Genomic DNA, 25,345 nt, shown 5'->3' with positions numbered 1-25,345 from the left:
AGATGGAAATACGAATCCAAAATAAAATTTATTTTCGATTAGTAGAATTATGAGGTTTTTCCATATCATCGGCGTAATATGTTTAATACACGTCCGACAGAGAATTAAATATGTCAAGTACAGCTTTAGTAGTGCCTGACATTCTGTCAGATACAACACAGATTTCCAAGTTTGACAAAAAAAACCAAAAAAAAACCCTTTACGGAAAACGATTCTAAAATTACAAAAAGTCAATAGTGTTAGCTATGTTAAATTCTAAAATGAAAACTATTCCGAGACCATCATGTTCTTGGAAACGAATGAAATAGAGAGAGAGAGAGAGAGAGAGAGAGAGAGAAATGGGGTTTAACGTCCACTCGACACAAACTAGGTCATCTCGGGACTAACACATGGTTTAATTTTATTTCAATAATTCGCTTGCGCGTAGGGGTCTTTAGCAGTGGGAGGAAACCGGAGGACCCGGAGAAAACCCACGAGGTTGGACAGGCGACCCTACTCTTTGCCACGTACAACCGGGGATTCGAAACCACGCCAGTTGACTCAATGACAGACTTTATGGTACAGCGCGCACGTGCTAACCATTCAGCCACCCAACCCCCCTCGAAATGAAATAGGGTTTAACACAACACCAACCGGACTGATTGCAATTTTAAAATAAGTTCCCGACTTCGGTTTCACTATGGTCTCGGGGACCAGTGGAATGAGAAGACTTGATGAAAGAAGCTAAACATATCCCACATGGCAACGCGGACGTAATTAAACAAACGATCCCCAAACGACAAAACGGAAGATACTTGTACACTGGCCTAACCAGGCGCAAACGTCGATTCCTCTATGATCTCGAGTGCCGATGAAATTAGAAGACTCGATGAGCAAAGCAAACTATATGAACGTAAATGAACATGACTGATCCACAAACGACAAAAACAGATATACCCGTGGTCGTTAGACTTATCACACCAGGGGGGTTGGATGGCCGAATGGTTAGCACGTGCGCGCTATATCATAAGGCCTGTCATTGAGTCAACTGACGTGGTTTCGAATCCCCGGTTGTAGGTGACAAGGAGTAGGGTCGCCTGTTCAACCTCGTGGGTTTTCTCCGGGTCCTCCGGTTTCCTCCCACTGCTAAAGATCCTTACGCGCAAGCGAATTATTGAAATAAAATAAAACCATATGTTAGTCCCGAGATGACATAGTTTGTGTCGAGTGGACGTTAAACCCCATCTCTCTCTCTCTCTCTCTCTCTCTCTCTCTCCCTCTCTCTCTCTCTCTTATCACACCACGCATTACATGTCCATTGGCCCATCAAGCTATTCTGAAGAACGCACGTGCCACAACGGCAGTTTTTGGAGGCCATTTGCAAACTCTGTATATAATTGTAGTAAATAAATGGGGACCCCTATTTATATCGATTCAGTGCCAGGGTCACGTGTTTGCTTCCTTAGCAATCAGCCATATTTTTAAATAAAAGCCCACAATGTCGTTCGTGCTAATACCACGGTAAATGACGGAAATGGATTGGTTTAGACCTGTGGTGGAGTAAAAAGCACGCTGCGATTTTTTTTCTATTTTGTAGTCGTTATATTATATTAAGAAGACTCTTCAGCTGAGAACAAAATTATCTAAAAATATGGCCATTTCCATGTTAAGCTGCAGTATAACTATATGAAACCGGAACCGAACGTCGCAACCATCTTGGAATTGGATATCCGTCAATTGATGCCTAATTTCTCCAAGGAATAATCATGAAATGTTTCATGGATTGTACATGAATTGGCGTGGATCCAAGAAAAAGAAGAACAAGAACAAAATGAGTAGCGCTTGTTCCCCAGTTTATTGTTCAAAAATGATTTAAAACCGACCCGGGCTGATTGTCTTTAAAATCCTATGAAATGAGATAAGATGGAGTTAACGTCCTAATGGTTTGTATTAACTCGATTACCCGGTAATAAGGATGAACGTACCCCACGCAGTGTGCAGTGATGAAGATTTTGCGTTTCTACCTTCCTGTCACGAGTAATTGTACGTCCAATCCCGCTTCATTAGCCCAGTCGGAGTCCTATGAATGAAATTATTTAGACAATAATATTTTGGACCAGGAACAGGTCACTAACCGTTGCTCTTCTTTTTCTTGGGGTCCATCAATTCAAGTCCGATCGGCGTGAAAATTGGCATTCTTGTTCTTTGAACAATTCTGCATCGATTTAATGAATTAGATGTTTAAATTTCATCCAACAACATGGTCAGTTACAGGTCCATAGTCCGATCATAGTTTAGAAGCGTTAAAATCGGGACTTATTTGTATGCTTTAATACCGATGAACAGGTATCCGTAGTTCTGTACCGGAGTCATCTAAATAATATTTTCCGAACTGGATACATACAAGAACATACAGTTCATACTACTATTAATTTTAAACGTATGATTAACGTTAGAAAAGTTGAATTTAGTATCAATAATCACAGGCTTGCAGCATTTACAAAGTTGACTGAGGCATTTGGAAGTAGAAAACGTAAGATTACTATTAGTTTGAAATGTAGCCAGATATTTTTTTAGGGAAAATGCTTGTATATACTCGTATATATATAGATGGTAAGAGCAGGCCATCTATTAAAATTCATATATAAAATTCCCTACTTTGTTTCACGGTAAACGATGAAAAGATAAAAGGTATGCCGACAAAAACTGCTTATGAAAGGTATGCCGACACATATATAACTATATTAAAGTAGATAATGTACAGATACTTCTATAAATACGGCAGATAAAAACATAAATACAGGTGTTTTAGAAGTAATATTGACAGATTTATACACGTGTATTCAGATTGATAAAACCAGGTGTTGACAGGTAATAAGGTAAAGATACTGTTTTTAAAATGAATATTGTAAAAGTCAATGAGGCGATCATTTATAAAATAGTTACTTTGCTGATATCTGTTGCGTTATATAAAAAAAATAAAATGGAGTTTAACGTCCTCTGTTCTGCTCCGACTGGGCAAATGAATACGGGCATACGCCATACAAAGTGTTATGAGGGAAACGGGCATTCACCATACAATGTGCTATGAGGGAAATTTTTCCCGGACATCGGCGCTACGGCCTACTCTTATATCGAATTCCAACTGTCAAGGGATCTTGTACGTGCACGCTGTGTGTACGTCCCATTCGAACGTCTATACGTTTCCACTTGTCAGGCCCACTGGCAATAAAGAACCACGCCGGAAAATTCCGATGAACTTTCTCGACCAACACCGGAATCGAACACGGGGGCCTCAAGGTTAGCCAACCAATGCCTTACCCACTGAGCCACCGGGTCTCCTGTTATGTTGTAGAATCACCGAATATACGACAGGTTCCGTTTTATGTGTTTTGGGTAAATTCAAACTCATTCCGGCTAGACAACATTATATTTAACATTGCAATCTGATGACCAATATACACGTGACTTAAAGGTTTAAAATCTAATAGTTTGTATTTATTAATTGGGTGGCCGAATGGTCTAAATTGAGTCATTCATTGAGTCAAGTTTAAAATCTAAAAGTTTATATATATTAATTAGGTGGCCGAATGGTCTAAATTGAGTCATTCATTGAGTCAAGTTTAAAGTCTAAAAGTTTGTATATATTAATTAGGTGCCCGAATGGTCTAAATTGAGTCATTTATTGAGTCAAGTTTAAAGTCTAAAAGTTTATATATATTAATTAGGTGGCCGAATGGTCTAAATTGAGTCATTCATTGAGTCAAGTTTAAAATCTAAAAGTTTATATATATTAATTAGGTGCCCGAATGGTCTAAATTGAGTCATTCATTGAGTCAAGTTTAAAATCTAAAAGTTTATATATATATTAATTAGGTGGCCGAATGATCTAAACTGAGTCATTCATTGAGTCAAGTTTAAAATCTAAATGGTTGTATATATTAATTAGGTGGCCGAATGATCTAAACTGATTCATTCATTGAGTTAAGTGGCGTGGTTTCGATCCCACTCTTGTATGCGACAAAGAGTACAGTCGTCTTCGTAACTTCTTGGTTTTACACGGAGTCTTCCGGTTTTCCCCACTGCCAACGAATTATTGAAATAAAAATGTGCCGTATGTTATTCCGGAAATGACATATATTTTTTTTTTGAGCGGACGTGAAACCCCATTATTTATTTATTTTTCCTACCGTGAATATTCGCACTTTCAAAATTTCCTTAAATTTCATAATTCCCACACCACCTCAAACAAAAATGCGTATTTTTTTCTGTATCCGAAAAAAATGTTAGGTTTGTAACGTTTAGTAACCATTTACATAACAAGATATTAATATGGCCTCGGTGTTTTTCGCGGCACACTCAACTATTGCTTCTCGTTCTGCCTCAAGTGAGAAATCGTGGTGAAAAGCGAATTAACATCGACGGTTTTTTTCCTTGCGTATGTCAATACCCCGCGGATACACGAAGATGATCAAAATGAAAATTAGCTTAGTTTATTACATAACGTTATAGTAAAAAAACAAAAGTGTGCCGGGGGGTCACACGTCTTTCCGGAAATAAGTCCAAGCTCGACTGTTATATGTATTTGATGAAAGCAAAAATTACTTTCGTAAATTCTGTGGAAATTATTAAATAGTGAATCATTGCGAGAACCGGTGATTGACTCTCAAACACAAATTCTGTATTGTATTAAGTGAAGGATAAAGCACGAGACCGAGGTTATCCTGGGGAAAGAATGACTGAAGAAAATAACCCGAGAAAAAGAAACCCGAGGCCGGCAGGCCGAGTATTTTCTGTTGAGGGTTTTTTCTGAAGTCTTTCTTGCCCACCATAACCGAAGCGAGGACTTTATCTTGCTTATAAACCGGCTATGTTTACGTGTACGTAAAATGGGAATATCTCAGAATTCAAGTAAGAAAAACCTTATATCATGTTTTCTTATGGAAAAAACTACCCTGGAAGAATAACCCGTTACAGTTTTAAAGAAAAACTTTCAGAAGAATAATCCACAATTTACCTGTATTTCAGACCGCAAGTTATTCCGGGCATAGAATAACTTACCGTTAAAAGACTTACCGTTATAGGTTTAAAAGAACTAATAATGTTCGGGATTTGAAAATTTAGAAATAGCTTGTTGGTTGGAGGTTACCATTGTTCGCTACTGCAATGGGAGTACTCCTTGAAAAACCACAACATTGTAAACATGTGTGAAGTTTTTAGATTAGATAAATGTCGAGATGCATTTAGTTCGTATTCCGCCGCTAGTCTGGAGGTCGGGTGTTCGATCCCTGCATTGGCCGAGAAAGTTCATCCTGATTTTCCGACGTGGTTTCCCCTTGTCAGTGGTGCAGAGGAGGGCCCGACAAGGGCAGCTGTCTAGCCCTTCGGATGAGACGAAAAACCGAGGTCCCGTGTATAGATTAGAATGCACGTTGGAATTCGATATAAGAGTATGCGATAGTGCCACACTGTATGGCGTATGCCCGTCTTCATTAGCCCAGTATAGGAGCAGAACAGTAGGACGTTAAACCCCATTTCATTTCGTATTCTGCCGGAGTTGACCACATCAACGGGGAGGACAGGTTCAACTTCTGTCTACAATTAGTTGTTTGGCCGACATTTTAATTTCTAAATCACCGATTTTAATAGAAAACACTAAAGTATACTTCGAGAATTGTGAGGAGTTTTTATTCTGCTTCCATATAATGAAACCGAAAATGTTTATTTAGTCTTTGTGTGTATCAAAGATATAAATCAGACAATACCCACATTACAAAACGTGGGGGGGGGGGGAATGATTAGCGTGATGTAAGCGTTGTATCATAAGGTCGGTTATTGAGTCAACTGACATGGTTTCTATTCCCCCGGTGGTGCATGACAAGGAGTAGGGTCGCCTGTCCAACCCCGTGGGTTTTCTCCGGGTCCTCTGGTTTCTTCCCACTGCTAAAGACCCCTACGCGCAAGCGAATTATTGAAATAAAACTGAACCATATGTTAGTTCAAAATGACCTAGTTTGTGTCGAGTAGACGTTAAACCCTATTTCTCTCTCTCACACACATTACAAAACATAATATAGTAATGTTTCAATGTGCGTTCAGCCAGGGCAGAAATCTATTCTCACAGTGCTAAAAGTGTTAACGTTTACTCAACACAAGTCACCATCTTACATTTTTTTAATTCGCTAATACGCTTGCGTGTAGGGGTTTTAGCAGTGAAGAAAACTGGAGGACCCATAGATAACCCACGAGGATGGGCAGGCGACGCTATTTCTTGTCACATTCAAGCTTGGGATTTGAAGCATGCCACTTATCTCATAGCATTACAATAATTTTAGGCAGTATTGAGAGAGTTTTCTGGCAAGTTTCCGTAAATTTCCACGTTAAGTCTGTAAAACATTTTACAGCTATTCTAATTTGACTACTTGACTCACTCCAACATCGACCACAAGTTATTGTCATAACACTATTCAATATTATTATGAATTGTCCATCATGGTGTCCTTGGCCAGTCGGTGCAGGACGGAGGGTCTGCAATAGAAAAGGTGTCTAGTGGTTCCCATGTGACAAAAATTCGAGGTCCCCTGTACACGTTGGCATGCATGTACAATAACTCTTGGAATTTGTAATTCAAATTAAGAGTAGACTATCAGAAAATTTCCATAACACACTGTATGGAGTATTGCTAGTTACCCAGAACCTCCTAGTCTTCAAAGTACGGATCTTGGTCTGTTGTTAACATTTCACAAAATGTTCCATTGCCAATGCGTAAACGGGAGTTGATCAAGTAAATTTCACCGTGTCAAGTAAGAGTTGCGCTCCTTCACGAAATAAATCCCATAATTCATGCATTATTATAAATAAACATGAATTGTGACGACGAATTGGGATTAATTAAAAAAAAAACCACAGACGTGCTCCATAAAAAGAGAAACAATAACAAAATTAAGAGTGCTGGATATTGAACTGGCAATGCACATGAATTTTCTGAAATGGCATTTCTTAAATTAATTTCACGGACGTCGACATCTTGTTTTCGGGCTAGTTACCTCCCTTAGTCCTTGTTCATGATAATGTATAAGACCGGATAATCTAGCCAACGACCTAGAATATTATTTCTGAATGATAGAGGCTAGAGAATTGCCCGTCTTCATTAGCCCGGGTGGTGCAGACAATAAGTACGATAAAGCGCTTTTGATTTTATTTCAGTTATACACCATATGATACAAATATATTTTGATTAATTTGCAGGAATAATCGAGCGATCTAGAAATAGATATAGACATAGACATAAACGTAAGTTTATCAAATAATCCAAACTCCTCTTGAGATGCACCTAATCTTTAATGGAGCTAAGTCTCTATACTTGAGATGCACCTAATCTTTAATCGAGCTAAATCTCTATACTTGAAATGCACCTAATCTTTAAAGGTGCTAAAAGGAGCTAAATCTCTATACTTGAGATGCACCTAATCTTTAATGGGGCTAAATCTCTATACTTGAGATGCACCTAATCTTTAATGGAGTTATATCTCTATACTTGAGATGCACCTAACCTTTAATGGAGCTAAATCTCTATACTTGAGATGCACCCAATCTTTAATGGAGTTAAATCTCTATACTTGAGATGCACCTAATCTTTAATTGAGCTAATTCTCTTTACTTGGGATGTATACTTAATCTTTAATCTCTACACTTGAAATGCACCTTATCTTTAAGGGAGCATACTTGAGACCCACCCAATCTTTCAACACGTATATTAAAACACACACATATTCTCATGTTCAACCCTTGCACCATAATCTATCACCGACTAGGACTTTTAAACTCTGTTAGTCCTGTAAACAAAACAAACGTCTTAAAATTGCACTATATTGTTATTTTTCGAATTTGAAAACCTTTCTAAAGCTGAAACTTTCTTTCTCTTTAAATACATCTCTGTAAAAGACTCCCTTCTCTGTAAATACTATATTACGTAAAACATAACTTTCTCTGTAAATACTATATTAAGTAAAACACAACTTTCTCTGTAAATACTATAGTAAGTAAAACACAACTTTCTCTGTAAATACTATAGTAAGTAAAAACATCACTGTCTCTGTAAATACTATAGTAAGTAAAAACATAACTTTCTCTGTAAATACTATATTAGGTAAAACATAACTTTCTCTGTAAATACTATATTAGGTAAAACACAACTTTCTCTGTAAATACTATATTAAGTAAAAACATCACTGTCTCTGTAAATACTATAGTAAGTAAAAATATAACGTTCTCTGTAAATACTATATTAAGTAAAAACATAACTTTACCTGTAAATACTATATTACGTAAAAACATAAATTCTCTATAAATACTATATTAAGTAAAACCATAACTTTCTCTGCAAATATTATATTAAGTAAAAACACAACTTTATCTGTAAAATACTATATTATAAGAAGCATATTTATGTGTTGTATTATATTTACACAACTTCTATAAGCTTTTTTTTCTTAAATCCCTTAAACGAAAGATTTTGAAAAAACATAGCAGTCTATGTCACTTTGTAAATAAACAAATATATTTATACAGCTTTATAACATCTCTAATACGGAATTCAATGATAACATCTACGTTAGATATCTGAGCCCGCTCCTGCCTATTGAATATGAAAAAGCACAAATAATTAGATGCGTCAGATATGCCCCCCACCCCCATCCACGGATTAGCGAAATAAACACCATTTTCTACTTGTCTAAAAATTAGCGGGGAAGTGAAGGGAAGGATTCTTTCCTAAACTAAATATTGATTCAAGTGGCGTGGTTTCGATTCCCAGTTTGTACGTGACAAGAAGGGTCGCATGTCCAACCTCCCAGGTTTTTTCCGTATCCTCCGGTTTCCTACCACTGCTGGGGGGGATGGTTATCACGTGCGCGCTGTATCATAAGGTATGTCATTGAGTCAACTGGCGGGATTTCGATTACAAGGAGTAAGGTCGCCTGTCCAACCTCGTGGGTTTTCTCCGGGTCCTCCGGCTTCCTCCCACTGCTAAAGATCCCTACGCGCAAGCGGATTATTGAAATAAAATTGAACCATGTGTTAGTCCCGAAATGACCTAGTATGTGTCAATTGGACGGTAAAACCCACCTCTATCCCTCTCTCCTACCACTGCTAAATACCCCTCGGTAAGCAAGTTGTTGAAATACAATCAAACGCCATGTTAGTCCCGAAAATGACCTAGGTTTTGTCGATTTGAATTAAACTCCATTCACCCCTCTCTCTCTCTCTCTCTCTCTCTCTCACTCTCTTTATCACTTCAACCTTCATTTATAACAAGATATGTATTTGGCTTACGCAATTAATTGGCATATTTAGCTTCTGTATTTTCAACACAAAACCCTCAGTTAAAATGTAGAGCTCTATTCATCCTTACTGGTAAGTCTTCATGTAAGCACAATAACGTTCTTAATACAAAAATCTACAACGAAGAATGCACAATGTTGTAATTAAACCTTCCCCAATTAGCGTTTGGAATTACAATTTTGAGTTAATGACCGGGGAAAACTTTAAAATGAGGTTTACATCCCCCCATACCTAACCTATTGCGTAAGAACTGTTAAGAAAACCAAAAATCGTATTTGCTACACAGGCAGACATCACGGAAGCACGAAGGAAATTGGTCCGTTTGTCTTAAACAATTTTCATAATCTAGCGTTATGTTATTACAATAACATGTTCAAATTTATGATTGTCGACCAGTTGTAGGAGATGGCACCTATGCACTCAGCAGGCTATTATCTGGCTAAGTGTATAACGCCATTGTGGTCTGCAATAGAATGCAGCTCGATGTCACGATTGCATTATTTATAGGTATTGGGGAAAGTGTGATTCTGAAATTACCCCCACTTTGATTGATTGTTCTATGAATTGCTTGGCCGGTCACCGACTTCATTATTGCAGATGTTGCAGAAAATTAGGACTTTTAAACACCATTTCATTTAATTGCTTGCCTGTTAAATGTGTTTTTCACCCAATTTTGATTTTGAAAAATACTCCTTGACTTTATTGTTTTGTTATCTGCATTGCTTGGCTATTGACTGTCTCCCGATCATCATTAGTCCAGTCGGTGCAGAACAGTAGGATGTTAAACCCCTTTCCATTGACTGGCTGGCTTCGTTAGCCCGGTTGATGAAGAATACGCAGGACGTTAAACCTCATTCCATTTAATTTGCTTGGCTGTTAAAATATGTAATAGGTTTAATTTTGGTTTTTAAATTACTCTTTGGCTTACTGTTTGTTTTATGCATGACTTAGTGGCCGTCTCCATTAGCCTGATTGGTGCAGTAAACTACGACGTTGAACCCCCATTTCATTTAATTGCTTGGTGGTTAAATATGAAATAGACCCAATATATTATTTACGTTAGACTTTCCTTTAATGCCTTTTATATTTTATAATCAAAACTTAGTTCCGTTGTGGGATAAAAGGCAATCTATGTCTTGCTTGAACGTTTCAAGCTAAACGGATGAAATTAAGATAGAAAATTACCATTTGATAAGTTCCTGTTTTCTAGACATTTTGTCTATATTCCGTATCGATCTGGCTATTTTCTGATATATATGTCTCTATATATACATCTATATAGCTACTTCCGGTCCATTCTGTTTTCCATCATTCTACTTCCGGGAGACTTATTACATTTACGCGCTACGACACCCTTCGTTTGATATATCTGATTGGCTGCCATTTAATAATATTTCTAATTAAAGAGAATTAATAATCGAGTGGACACAGGAGAATACTACCGGTGTAGACTGGAATAACATGAACATTTAATTTGAACTCTTCGCGCATTTCGCAAAATATAATTAATTGATTGGAAATTACAGTAAAAACAAAAACAGTTGAATGTAAGTCAATTTATATACAATCAATATGCATTATTTTATGCATTCCGACCGATTTGTGTTCATTTCTAGGTGCCAAAGAATAGCGATTTATCACCTTTAAATAATTCATTTGAGTACATTTTAGCGCGTATTAAGCCGTGAAAAATTAGATATTGCCCTAAAAGGTATAAAGATCGGTGGCATTAGTATGTTATATATCTGCGCAAATTTCTCCCACGTCATTAAAAAATTGTAGGTTTTGTTTTTACAAAAGGTCCACATCAATGTTTGAAGATTACTGCCATCTTTTTCATTCTGAAGAAATTATATGTTTCGCAGAAAACACAAACCTCAACTTTGACAATTATTTATCGAAATTTTAATATAGCGCCATTTCCAAAAAGATTGTTCAAAGGCGTTTTACAATAAACAAGTGGTAAAAACACGAATGCCTGAAGTAAAACAGATCAGATATGATCAACACAAAAATATCACAAAGTAACTTATTGACACTGACACAGGTTATTGAAAATGGGATACGGATGACTTTAATAATCATAATCTTTTGAACAGATGAGTTTTAAGAATATGCTTTTTTGGTACCAGTTGTAAGTCGACGTGCCGAATTTCGTAGATTGACGTTGGGAATTGGTTACTTATGCACTCGGCAAACCTCGGCAGATTCCGTTACTCTACATTTAGCCTCGGTTGTATGACGGTAAGTGATACGTACCTACGCCTGTACAATTGCGATGCCGCACCGGTTTAACTATTAGGAAAACTTGCCGCTTTTAAAAAGAAGTTATCAAAATTGCGTCGTTCGAAGCCTGTTTAGAATTTTCAGTGCAAAGTTGTCCTTGTTTGAAGAAAATCGGATAAACTTGATTAAACATTCTTCAAAGGCGTCGTAATGGGCAACGCCGTTGGTAATCCGGGAACTTGAAAGTAGTTCCAATGGCTGACTTCGTCGTACAGCCGCAGCTAGATGAAGGGTACTGGGATCTGCTGAGGTTTGCCGAGTGGTTACTTATGTAGATGGAACATGTCGTTAAGATAAATAAGAATTTGGAGAATCTGACTCCAATTGTAGGCTATCGTATCTTTGGTTTTATGAGTTCATATGTGTGGATTGTTTCGATATCTCCACTACATTTCTCAGACGTCAATCTTTTGATCTTCCTTTTTTTGTACAGTTTTGGGGACTGGAACACGACTTTCTAAAACTGGTTCACACGCGATCGTTTTGACAAAGCACTCGTCTATTTATCGCCCAGAACAATTTTCAATTTGTCTATACTTGTATGTTAATTTCCGGAATTGTTACTTTCTGTAACTAAAATAACTTCATTCCCGAATACAGACAAAAATAAATTATTTTTACACTAATTGTATAGACGTATCACTTTTATATCTTTTAAAGGCACCTTCTTGGACTTCACAGAGTATCCATTGATAGAAATCAAAAGCCGACATGTGAAATTTTGTTTTGGGAAAAATCGTGTTTGAAATATAGCGTCATCCGGAAGTGACCGGTAGATTTTTTCGTGACGTGTATAACGTGTTCTATTGTTCAATTAAAGTCTGGTAATAACGACTATCAGTTATCACTTAAACTGGGTGGATGCTATACCGTAGCTCTCATTATAAGATCAACTGGATTAATAAGAGAGACCCATTGGGTTCAATTTTATTTCAATGATTCGCTTGTGTGCATGGGTCTTTAGCATTGGAGTAAACCGGGGGACCTGGAGAAAACCCACGAGGTAGGACAGGCGACCCTACTCCTTGTCACTTACAAGCAGGAATCGAAACCACGCCACTTGACTAAATGAGCCCACCACCCCCCGGATAAATGAAGACGTAGGCATCTTTAGGCCGACTACATATGCCAATTGGAATCACAAAGTTTCTAAAAAGCCTTCTACGCAGAATTAACCGGTTATACTCACTAACATGAGGCACCAAATTTAAAACGAGAAAAGAGGGAGAAAGAAATGAGGTTCAACGTCCACTCCACTCAAACTTGGTCATTTCGGGACTAAAACATGGTTCAATTTTATTTCAATAATTGCGCGTAGAGGTCTTTAGCAGTGGGAGGAAACCAGAGGACCCGGAGAAAACCCACGAGGTTGGATAGACGATCCTACTCCTTGTCACGTATAACCGGGGAATCGAAACCCCGCCAGTTGACTCAATGACAGACCTTATGATACAGCGGGCACGTGCTAACCATTCGGGATAAAAAGGAAGAGTCGATGTGTGGGTTGTGATTACGGTGCAGGTGTTTATCTAGTTTTATCAGTTATTAATAGTTGTATCGCTACTCAACTAGAAATAACCCACCCGGTCATTGATCAGTGCAAGTAATACATTCTGGTCACATACACCTGTAAGATGATGACGTCACAAAGTGGTTGACGTCACATGTGTAACTGGGATCTTATTCGGTGGGTTTTTTCCCTCAAGAAGTTGAAACTCTCGATATACAGAGTTCTACTGAGGCCTTACTATATACAATTTTTGTTGATATAATATTTGTTTTTTAAATAGCGAATGTTCTATTCTATATATCAAAAGAAAAAACTGACCAATCCAGGAAATAAAATAATATAAATAACGTTTATTACCAAACAGACAATATCTCCTGTGGCAGGGCGTGGTGGGGGCGTAAATACCGTGAGTAGGCAGTCAACTGAGTGGGGCATGTGTTAGGGGTGATGTGGGTGGGTGGGGGCGTGTCTCCTCTCCCCGTTACAAAAGTCAAAGGTAACAAGAGTTACCGACAAATTTGTGAAAATTCAAAAGACTTCTGATAATGATTGACAATCGTGTACACCACATATATTTTATCATTTCTACATTTTTTTAACATTTGTTTTTCTGTAGCAAAAGTCTGTAAGAAATGTTAATTATTTGATAGTAAGTAATGGCACAAAAAAAGTGGGGATTGTATGTGTACTCGCAAACTCACTGCCACCACGCCCCTGTCCTGTGCAATATAGTATTTAAGCTAAGTTCCCACTGCCGTGCGATGTTTTACGTTAGGATTGTCCCTATTGAGTCCACTATCTGGTACGTGCAGATGATAAGACCAGATAGGAATTTACAGGCCAACTTCAAGTTTGGTCAAAGGTCACGAAATCTAAACAAGGCTAGGGTTAATCCCAATCCTAACTCTACTCCTGAACTCAATCCTAACGCTTACCCTAACCCTAACCTACAATCTCGTCAACAATCACGGGCCCTAACTTTATTCACATCACAGCGACTGTGACGAAAATTGAGTTGGCTTTAACAAATAGATCTAGCCAGTTCAATCGTAGCGCGAATCGTGATAGTGGGAACTTAGCGCTAGCGGTAAAAGTGACTATTATGTTATATCCTTCAGATAATAATATTTCAAAAGATTGCTTATTAAATTTCAGATGTTATATTTTCTGCAGCTGTCAAAGTAACGGGAAAAGATTACGTGGAACTTGGACATAGAATACATCTTCGATGCAACGCCACCGGCGGTCCACACATGCCAGAGGACATCGACTGGTTTAAAAATGGCGATAAAATAGACAGTGATAAATACCAACACATAATAATGACTAAATACCACAGTATAAAACATCGTGCATTAATCAGTGAACTGTATATAGATAGAAGCTCTATGTCAGATACAGCAACCTATATCTGTAGAAGTTCTGAGGACGTCATTGACAGTAAACACGTCACAGTCTTATTAGGTAAGTTGATCAAAAAGAGAGCCATAGTGGTTCATTGAGTAGGTAGGTCACTGACTCGCTTACGGTGAGGTTCCTGGATGAATGCGGCGTCGACCGACGTATTTCTTCTATATTATTTAGTGTGGCGTCCTCTTGTCAGTGGTGCAGGACGGGGGTCTTGGCACGGAACCCGGTTATGGGGAGGTCCCTGGTTCGATGCCGGTTTAGACCGAGAGATTTCCTCTGTATTATTTAGTGTGGCACCCCCTTGTCAGTGATGCAGGACGGAGATATTGGCACGGAACTCGTTTGCGGGGAGGTCGGGTGTTCGATCCATTGGCCGAGAAAGTTCATCCAGATTTCCCGGCGTGGTTCCCCCTTGTCAATGATGCAGGACGGAGGGCCTGACAAGGACAGCTGTCTAGTCCTTCGGATGAGACGAAAAACCGAGGTCCCGTGTATACATTGGAATGCACGTAAAAGATCCCTTGGCAGTTGGAATTCGATATAAGAGTAGGCGATAGTGCCACTGCCCGGGCAAAATTTCCCTCATTGCACACAGTGTATGGCGTATGCCCGTCTTCATTAGCCCAGTATAGGAGCAGAACAGTAGGACGTTAAAGCCCATTTCATTTCATTTCTTTTCCAGTGCGAGAATTCTGCACATACTGGGACTTGATCTAAAAGTTTGAATTCGTATGAAAAGGAAGCTGTTTAATACAATAACAACGTGGATTTGTTATAGTGTTTTTATCCAACCTATATCTGCTATGTCGCTAATTTCCAATTTATCATCATTTCTTTCCCTACTTTTCAGACGACAATAATGCAGCAGACTTAAAAAAAAACAACCATTAATCATGCTCTTTTTTTGCATTTCTTAATAAAATGTATTTTTAATTTTTTTTATTTGCAGCTGAATCACCGAATGTTAAAAGAGGTAATTTTGTTTATTTTGTAATTTTCATTTCCAAATTGGGTTCATTATTTTGATTTATTTAAAACACTTGACATCGAACAATTGTTTATCAGATTGTAAATGTTGTAAAGAAAACAAATAATTATATTAAAAAATAATATTGTGCATTGATCGGGTCTTCCTGTTTTACAAGTATATCCATTATTTATCCTTTTATACTAACAGCGAGTACTTATACTGCCCAGCCCATCAAATTTAGTGTTCAATGCGCAGTTAGCTCTCAACTTATTACAAGACAAAATCATCGGGTTTTCCGATGTGGTTTCTCCTTGTCAGTGGTGCAGCACGGAGGGCCTGACAAGGACAGCTGTCTAGTCGTTCGGATGGAACGAAAAACCGAGGTCCCGTGTATGCATTGCGTGCACGTAAAAGATCCCTTGGCAGTTGGGATTCGATAAAAGAGTAAGCCATAGTGTGGCTGCTCGAGCACAATTGTCCCCATAGCACACTGTATGGCGTATGCCCGTCTTCATTGGCTCAGTCGGAACAGACCAGTAGGACGTTAAACACCATTTCATTTCATTTCATTTACAAGACAAAAACACAATTAAAGTTATAAGCAGTCGAATAAAGTCTTTAACTAATTCTCCAAACAGTCAAGAGATTTTAAATTCTTCATGATCAGCGGTGAATTCCATAGATTTGATACAATGCATGAGAATCATCTGTGACCAAAAAACTCTAGTCTATAGTGTTGGGGACAACAAGATGTAGTTCATGTTGATAATGCTGTAAGGAAAGCATTACAAAATTATTTTAAAATATTGAAAATAGGACCAGGGTCCTGTTTCACTAAATTTTAACTAAGATAAAATCCAAATTTGAGTAATTTGATTGGATAATATTAGATTGATTTTAGTGCTTAGCCAATCAAAATTGAATTATCTACTAAAATTTGGATTTTATCTTTAGTTAAAATTTTGTGAAACAAGGCCCTGGTCTTGCGGTGTATCTGTGCATAATATTCGACTTTACCTGGAAGATTTCTGATTTCGAACGGTTGGAATGTGTCGGTACCTCTATTAGTTTATCCTATCATTAACGCAGTAAGGATAAATTTCAAATATTCCGATGTATCTGTGCATTTTTTTTGAAGAATGACCGTGTTGAGTTGGAGTGGGACGATTATTATTTGTAATGTATTATAGTCTTGTTTATTTAGCCATAGATAAATTCGTGCAAGCTCGAGACCATGCCTATTCCATATAATGTTTGACATGATAGGGGAGATATGTATAGTTACGTTTCGGTGGAAAATACACGAAGAATTATACCTTGGCATTATTTCGAATAACATATTCTACTTATAAGTTATAGCACAGAAACAAGATACTTAAATATTCGTGAACGTGTGTTAAGCAAAAAGGTGTTATAACCCCAACGGTTCTAATGACTTTGATCAATTTCAGAGTCATACTCTGAGTGTACAACGTTCTTTTCATTTATAATAATGTTCTCTCTTTGCAGGAACTGGATCGCTTCATACACTCACCGATTCAGCCTCGTTCTGTGGTTCTGGTAAACTCTTTCTAATGTTTTTAGTGACGTTATCTATATGGCTGCCGATCACGTGACATGGTAGAACACAAATGTGGTGCAATCGGCGTGCCTTAATCCATCTAGTCGACATGCGCATAACGTTAATATGCGCAGTGTGAGGTGACGTAAAGTGACGGAGTGATACAACAGCTGAGCGAGTGTTATATGTGATAATACATGTATTTGTATGAACTATAAACTAATTTGCATGGATAAAGCGGGTCTGTATAATCAATCTAAAACACAATGACATAGACTAAGGACAACAAAAATAGTCAGGCACCTGGTAGCCTGCTTATAAATGGCCGATACACAGTGAAACCTTTAACCTATGGCACCCTTTGACCCCTAGATCTTCTAAATAATCAAATAAGCGTTATCCAGCAGTTGTTTTCAAAACGTGTCCCCGTCAATAATTTTTAAATACTAAAAAACAACACAAACATTAAGCGGAAGCAATTTTTTTCGAGTGTATAAAAATACAACGTAAATATTCAACTTGATGAGGAAAGCTAGTGTTATTTGTGAAATTACGTTTATGCAAAACAACGGAATTTAAATTGGTTAGCTTACTGAAAGTGTTCTGAAAAAAAGGGAAGTTGTCACGAACAATGTAGATCATTGCTGTCGTCGATAGCAGAATTTTGAAAATGCAACGAATGTGACAGGGATGGGCTGTGCAATTTTATACTGAATCTGAAATAATAACTCGTAGTAATATATAGATTTTGATAACATAATTCATTTATATTTAGTCTTTAAAAAAAAACAATGATTGCCACAGTGAAAAAATTAGTAAACAGAAACGGAAACGGAAGTAGCTACTCCGTAAAACGAAATACGCATGACATCATCACCAGGGGCCTACTGACCGGTGTGTTTGTAACAGGTAACTCGGAAACAGAATGATGTCATTCAAGATGGATGATAAGATCTTGTGGAATAATCCTTTTAAACTAATCAATGGACAAATGGTCCGGTACTGTTCTTTCACAACTGTGGTGATCGACTGACAAATTTTCTCGTACTGTCATCTTTAAAGAGGTCTGGTGTGCGGTTGACTCATGTCGCCGTGCTGTCTTTAAACAGTTCTGTTGTACGATTGACCAGTCTCCCGATACTGTCTTTAAACAACTCTGGTGTTCGATTGACAAATGTTCCGATACTCACTTTAAACAGTTCTGGCAGTTTCCATTCATCGGTTTCCTGGAGAGACATGGGATAATAATTATAAATATCAATGCTGTATATATTATAAATGGCCTATTGTTTTTTTGTTGTTTTTTGTGAAATTGTTTGATTATTTTAGCGCCATTAATTGTGTTATATTAATACTATGTGTAGATATTAAATTAATAAGGTGGAACACATCATTAAACTATACAATCGCCATTTTGGAACTCACTCACGGTTTAGTTTAATTGCTGTTACATGCAGGGGGAGAGTTCGCCAAGACAGCGGCGTTTTTAGCCTACCTATTGTCGCATTCCACTAGACTCGCGGTCATTTTATGTACATACTTACTACCCAAGCTTCTAAATTCCTTTCGCACGTCTAAGTTAATATCCCCGCCACCACCAGCATTTCTATATAAATGATGTTGTGCACGTAACAACCAGAGTCTTTAAAAGACCGAAATCGTCAAGGAAACAAAAGCCATTTTGGAGGAGAACCAGACACTAGAAGAAGGATTATGAAAGAGATTTGACTGCTTTCATTCTACATCCCTCATTTTCAGCTAGTCTTATTAATGTATTTCTTTTTAAGTATACCGCTTCTGTGTATTAATCACAAAATTGTCTCCGCATAATAGTGAAATGATGCTTAATAGTGTGTGTGTTTTATCAATAAATTCTAACTTAACTGACCTTCCAATCAAGCGGTTCAGGGTAAGTTATATTGAGTTAAAGGGCATGTGGCTCTATTTTTTTTAACCTTGAAATATACAAAAATGGTTCGAAAAGTACATAATGTAATATGTATGCAAAGTGATTTGTATTCAATTTTTGAAACAAAATATTGTAATTTCTAATCAGTTATGTTCGGTGAAACACGTGAACAGTTCAAATTGAACCGCAGTCGTGCACGCCTGTTTAGTGCATTCTACACGTTTTTTAAATTATTATTATATCGTTTGTGAATCAGCCATTACTAATTACTTGCACATTGTGTAGTAGAATATGTTTTTATGTGTTCATTGTAAAATGACACCCGAATCCATAGGGTACACGACTCGTGTAATGATTATACAATTAATGTTAATTGTGTCTTAAATATTGGATAATTGAATCCTATAGTTTCACGGCAAGATAACAGCATCAATATTGATTGAAATTGACCAATATTCAATTATAATTCGTGTTTTTTAATTTCGAATATTATCGAAGATATTGAGTTAGAAACTTAGCTCCTTTAAAATGATAATCTTAAACATCCATTATGCAAGAGTTAAATCTGTCTATTGCAGGTCTTTCTTTAGGCTTGAAATGTTATCTAAATTACTAATTAGACTTTAATTAACTTATCCAGACCATAATCAACTCTCGGTGACATTGGTAGGCTGCGATGTTTATTGGATTAGGTTCCGATTTGCTGTTCGACTTCCATTCATAATTAGATAATTGAGACTATGTTTTTTTATCCTAATAATGATGATCGAGGCTAGGCTGAAAATTCAATCGCTTAAATCTCGGTTCATAGTGGATCAATCTAATCTCCCATAATGTATCTTTAATTGAAAATATCATATGTAAGGTTGATCGTTTACACAGAAGCTGTCTCTTACTTAATGGGACAGTTTTCTCCGCGACAAAATTCATTATAAGACTTAAAATCAACCATCCCGATGTATATTTTCATATGAAAGAAATGGAGTCCGGCACAGTCAGCTAACTGATTGCTGCTTTAAAACAACTTTTAAAGGAGATTTCCTGAAGTTTATTATTCTTGATTTTGGCTCAGTTGCTGATTAGTTCGTAGGACAAATCCTACATAAATTTATCAGTAAGACAAAACCGTCATGAATTTATCCGTAGGACAAAACCTACATGACATTATCCGTAGTCCAAAAACATCTGTAACCACAGGACAAATTTTACCGATCACATGAAAGGATCTGTCCTTTAGATACGGGTATAAAACCTCAAGATAACCCCACTAGTGCCACTCACTAGCATGAACCGCTTAACTGGACAGACAGTTTTTGAATTATTATAAAGCTCAACAGCCATGCAGAACAAAATACTGATGCTTTGATTAAAATAAGTTTTGTCGATGTGTATATATTTGAGAATAATTGTACATAACTTGTTTATATTTATAGTTTAATTAGTCTGTATTTATGGATACGTAATTAGAATAAAATTACCCCTTCTTGTCGACACATAAAATGTATTCACACAGCGGTCATAAGACTTACGGGCTTGTAAATCAAATATTTATATGGACAACTCTGAGGATCATAATTGCACGGGGGGTTATATAATGCTTGTAAACTGGGCTCCAGATATTCTTGTGTGGGACCTTTGGGGGAGGGGGTGCAACATAATGCATAATTTATAGAATCGTAACATGCTTTATATTGACGCTGGAGACCGGGTACGCCCAACAACTTAAACATGCTTTATGCAAGAGCTAAATCTGCCTATTGCAGGTCTTTCTTTAGGCCTGAAATGTTATGTACATTATTAATTGCACATTTATTAACATGAAAATACCATAATCAAATCTCAATGCCATCGTATGTGTCCGACGTCCGTTGATGATTAAACGCAAAAATAGATAATCGTGACTTTGTTAATTATCGCGACAGCGGTAACAATGACAATCGAGGCTACAGTAATTTTTAAAATAAGGTTTTCTCGGCTTAAAGTGAAGCAATTGGACAGAAATTTTCAGCATATTCAAATTAAATTATCTAGCTCTTTATCTAATCTTACATAATGTATCTTTAATGTAGCATCATTATGCATGTTTCGTATGGTCAGTCTTTCGCGACCGGTTATTGTCCTATAATTCGCGGGGGATCACGTGGCTAAGTGGGTAAGACGCTGGCTCGCTAGCCTAGGGGTCGGGTGTTCGATTCCTGCATTGGCCGAGAAAGTTCATTCAGATTTTCCGGCGTGGTTTCCCCTTGTCAGTGATGCACGATGGAGGACCAGGCAAGGACAACTGTCTAGTCGTTCGGATGGGACGAAAATCCGAGGTCCCGTGTATACACTGGCGTGCCCGGGCAAAATTTCCCTTATAGCACACTGTATGGCGTATGTCCGTCTTCATTAGCCCAGGTTAGGAGCAGAAAAGTAGGACGTTAAACCCCATTTCATTTCATTTCATTTCCTATAATTCGTACGCCCAAAATACATGAACTTGCTGTATGATTGATCGTATTGGGTTATGAATACACATCACAATGCGGGTTGTAATAATACCGAGCTACTATGTCACTGGATTATATCTTCAACCATTTTATGTGTTGACAAGAGAAGTGCATCACAAACCAGCTACTTCAAGTTCTAGTTTTTGTAAATAAAGAATTTGTTATAAAAATGGTTAGCTTTGTTCTATTATTTAACGGTCCAATTAAAATACTTTGCATTAATTTATTCTTGAATGTTTTTGTTCATTGAAACGTGGTTCAATGTTACGTCTTGTTACCTGGGCACTGTTTAATTATACAAGTTTTATGATAGTCAAACGACGGAAATGAAATGGAGAGAGAAATTAAATGGAGAAAGAAATGAAATGGAGAGAGAAATGAAATGGAGAGAGAGAGAGAGAGAGAGAGAGGGGGGATCTTTAGCTATAGGAGGAAACCGGAGGACCTGAAGAAAACCCACGAGGTTAGCCAGGCGACCTTACTCCATGTCGTCACGTACCAGCGGGGAATCGAAAGCACGCCACTTGACTGGTGGACCTTGTGGTTTCACGCGCACGCGGAAATGAAATGAAATGCAGTTCAACGTCCCAGTGTTCTGAAGCATATGCCATGCAGTGTCCTATTCGGTGAATTTTGCCCGGATAACGGCGCTAAAGCCTACTCTTATATAGAATTCCAACAGTCAAGGTTTCTTGTGTACACGTAACCTTGGTTTTTATCCCACCGAAAGCCTATACGATGTCCCTTGCTATGCCCTCCGTACTGCGCAACTGACAAGGGGAACCCGCGGCCATCCGCCATGTAGTGTCGGCGTTTCCGCATACTCTTCGAATTCCAATGTCTACATGGGACCTCATGTTATGTTCGTGTCATCCGAAGGACTAGTCACTCTTCTTTGCTAGGCCGCTCGTCTTGCTCTACTGACAAAGGGAAACTAGAATGAAAAATCACAGAGCCACCGTGGCTCCAAAATATACGTTTAGTGGGAATGCATTGGCTTTTGAAAATGAAAATCGAAATAAAATACTGCTATAACGACTATCACGTCATTTTTAAGAATTAAAAATCTCGCTATTCCTTCTTGGGATAATTAGAGGATACTTTTTAAAACTGTTTTTAAAATGAATTGAGTTTTCTACTGCTGCGGGTTAAGGCTTCGCAAAACATCGATTTCATAACAAAAGGCCACAACTCCGTCACAGTATAACAGATAGTTTAAAACCAATAGTTTAAAACCAATAGTATAAAATTGGGTTGGAGTCTACCTCTTATACCTGTTCAGTCACTTCTAACTTGTGGTCGTGGTTCAGATCCCTAGTGCTGGCGTGAGCGTATGTGGCTTAGAGATCAAATAATAGTCCATCCAAACCAACCGGTAGTCCCTACTCCACGACACTCTTCTCGAAAAGGCAAAAGACAAATGTTCCTACGACAAGATATTTAAATAGAACAAAACGTAATTGCCTACTAATTGGTATGTCCAATATTCGTCTGGACTAGTCTCAAACTTTAATCCTCACAAACCGAAAACAGTATAGTACATTAATGCCTGTGGAATATTATCTAACACCTAGTACTGGCTGTCCTGAATGGTCCTACTGGTCAAGGAGACGTTGTAAATTTAAGTGGGGCCAGTAAGTCAAATGTTTAGGTCATATAGAGAACGTCCCTATCCATCCATATGGCAACAAATATATTATTGTGGGGGGGGGGGCATATTCAGGTCGTTTGGCGAGGCGATAAGTCGTTTAGTCAGGAGATCATGTAATTTGGTGAGGGGATTTGATCTTTTGAGGAAGACGGAAGTTCCCACACGCCGTGATTAACACCACGATGGTTAGGGCTAGGCAGGTAATCATAACGGCTAACCCTAAACCAGAATCTTCTTTGATTGGCATTTAGTAATTGAACATATTAACACAAGGTACAATTTTATGGATACACAATTACTGAGTTTAATACTAAGCGACGTTTCGACGAGGATACCCTCGTCTTTATCAAGTAAATGATACAAATATGTGAATTGTGGGCAAATATATATACAGAATATGCAACAAACATAATAATCAAATGCAATTAAAGCTTAACACCTTTGATTAGGGGGCCATTAGGAACTAAACCTACACAACGGAAATCTCTTACAGGGATTAAAAGGAGGTGAATGCTATATTTATAAAGATCAGTGCATTAACACTGTTAATAGAAAACCAATTAACCTGAGCTATAGATGCGCACTTTCCATACAGATGTGAAGTCTCCGGCCTGGTTCCTTAAATCAAATCGTCCCGATCTCCACCCAAACATGCCTTATCGCCTTCCCCCCAAACCCTTCTGGTCTGATCTCCACCTCCTGCACCCTGCACCCCCAACCAGCCACATTCCCTCCTTAACAGATCTAATATCATCCCCATCCGGCCCAATCTCGTCATCAACCGGTCTGAAAATGAACAACAGCCACAGTATCGTGCCAGCCACTGAAATATAAAATCACAAGTTGAGATATCTAGATTGTGGACAGTATTCTTCTTAGCGAAATCCTAGGAACGATTTTATAAATTGTGTCAGTCCTTCCTATTGGTTAATAAAATTGACCGGGTCTGATCTGACAGGTGCCCTTTCATATATCATTGAATGATTCCTGTTTCAATAATAATGGAAGCCACTACTTACTGAAATGGATGTTTACTGGACCTGGTCATGTAGACGAAGGCGGAAGATTTGAAGAGTAATTAATAGAACAAAGTCTAGACGTAATGTAGTGGACACCATTATTTTATTTATTTAAAACTATCACGATATTACAAAGTAACTTTTGACTTTGCATATCGCATCCAATCCAAATATAACCCTTCGATTCATTTAGCTGCAAGAGGCAAGATAAGCTTATTCTTTCTAGAACACTTGATACCACACAGTATGAGAGAGACAGGGGGAGAGAGAAAGAGGGGGGAGGGGTAGAGGTTTAACGTCCACTCGACTGCCATAGACAATATACGCAATTATTCCAACTGACAGCCAAACATTTGACAAAAACTCTCAAATAGAGTGCACGTATACGTAGTAGCACGTACATCAATCAGAAAAGCGGAAAATGTACATTATTTTTTTTATTATCTGTTCAGTCCGTCCGACACTGCTGTATGATTTGAGTATAATTCAGCACCTCATACCAAATAATCTATATTTTTTTTGTTTGTGTAAATAATTAATCTTCTGCGATCTCGTTGGCTATATATTTATTGAACGCTTTGCTGTATTGTCACGATACAGTTGCTTGCGTAATGATGATGAACAGGTTCTTGTCACAGGTGTCATCTTCTAGTGGAAATTAAGTAATTTATCGAACTATTACCGGAGAAGTATGATCTATGGAGCAAAACACTCGAATATATTTAAACCAAGGTGTATTAAAGTGGTTTGCAACTGTGGAATGAACTGGCGTTTACACTGTAAAGTTGATATCGTTGACCAAGCGAGAGAGAGAGAGAGAGAGAGAGAGAGAGGGAGAAATGGGGTTTAACGTCCACTCGACACAAACTAGGTCATTTCGGGCTAACATGGTTTAATTTTATTTCAATAATTCGCTTGCGCGTAGAGGTCTTTAGCAGTGGGAGGAAAATGGAGGACCCGGAGAAAACCCACAAGGTTGGACAGGCGACCCTACTCCTTGTCACGTACAACCAGGGAATCGAAACCACGCCAGTTGACTCAATGACAGACTTTTATGGTACAGGGCGCACGTGCTAACCATTCAACCCCCCTGACTAAGCGAAATGAAATGAAATGAAAGGGGGTTAACGTCCTACTTTTCTTCTCCGAGTCGGCTAATGAAGACGGGCATACGCCATACAGTGTGCTATGAGGGAGCGGGACAATGGCCTACTCTTAT

The 25,345-nt window shown here is 38.0% G+C and overlaps 1 protein-coding gene across 2 annotated transcripts in view; it reads left to right on the top strand.

Moving 5' to 3' along the window:
* The window catches only part of LOC126818655 (MAM domain-containing glycosylphosphatidylinositol anchor protein 1), a 110,524-nt gene extending 88,846 nt beyond the window's left edge, over positions 1 to 21,678 (top strand). The window contains exons 5-8 of one of the 2 annotated variants that reach the window (XM_050546182.1): positions 7,228 to 7,272; positions 14,291 to 14,581; positions 15,477 to 15,500; positions 17,007 to 21,678. In XM_050546182.1, coding sequence (XP_050402139.1) covers positions 7,228 to 7,272; positions 14,291 to 14,581; positions 15,477 to 15,500; positions 17,007 to 17,113 — 467 coding nt within the window. In that variant the 3' untranslated portion in view covers positions 17,114 to 21,678. Of the gene's footprint in view, positions 1 to 7,227; positions 7,273 to 14,272; positions 14,582 to 15,476; positions 15,501 to 17,006 lie in introns of both variants that reach the window. The other variant, XM_050546181.1, reaches the window with a different exon arrangement.
* Positions 21,679 to 25,345: the final 3,667 nt, after the last annotated feature.

The sequence above is a fragment of the Patella vulgata genome, chromosome 4 (genome assembly GCF_932274485.2).
Source record: "Patella vulgata chromosome 4, xgPatVulg1.2, whole genome shotgun sequence".
Classification (NCBI taxonomy): Eukaryota; Metazoa; Mollusca; class Gastropoda; family Patellidae; genus Patella; species Patella vulgata.
The sequence above is the reverse complement of the archived record's forward strand: the minus strand, read 5'-3'. Positions and strand labels throughout refer to the sequence as shown.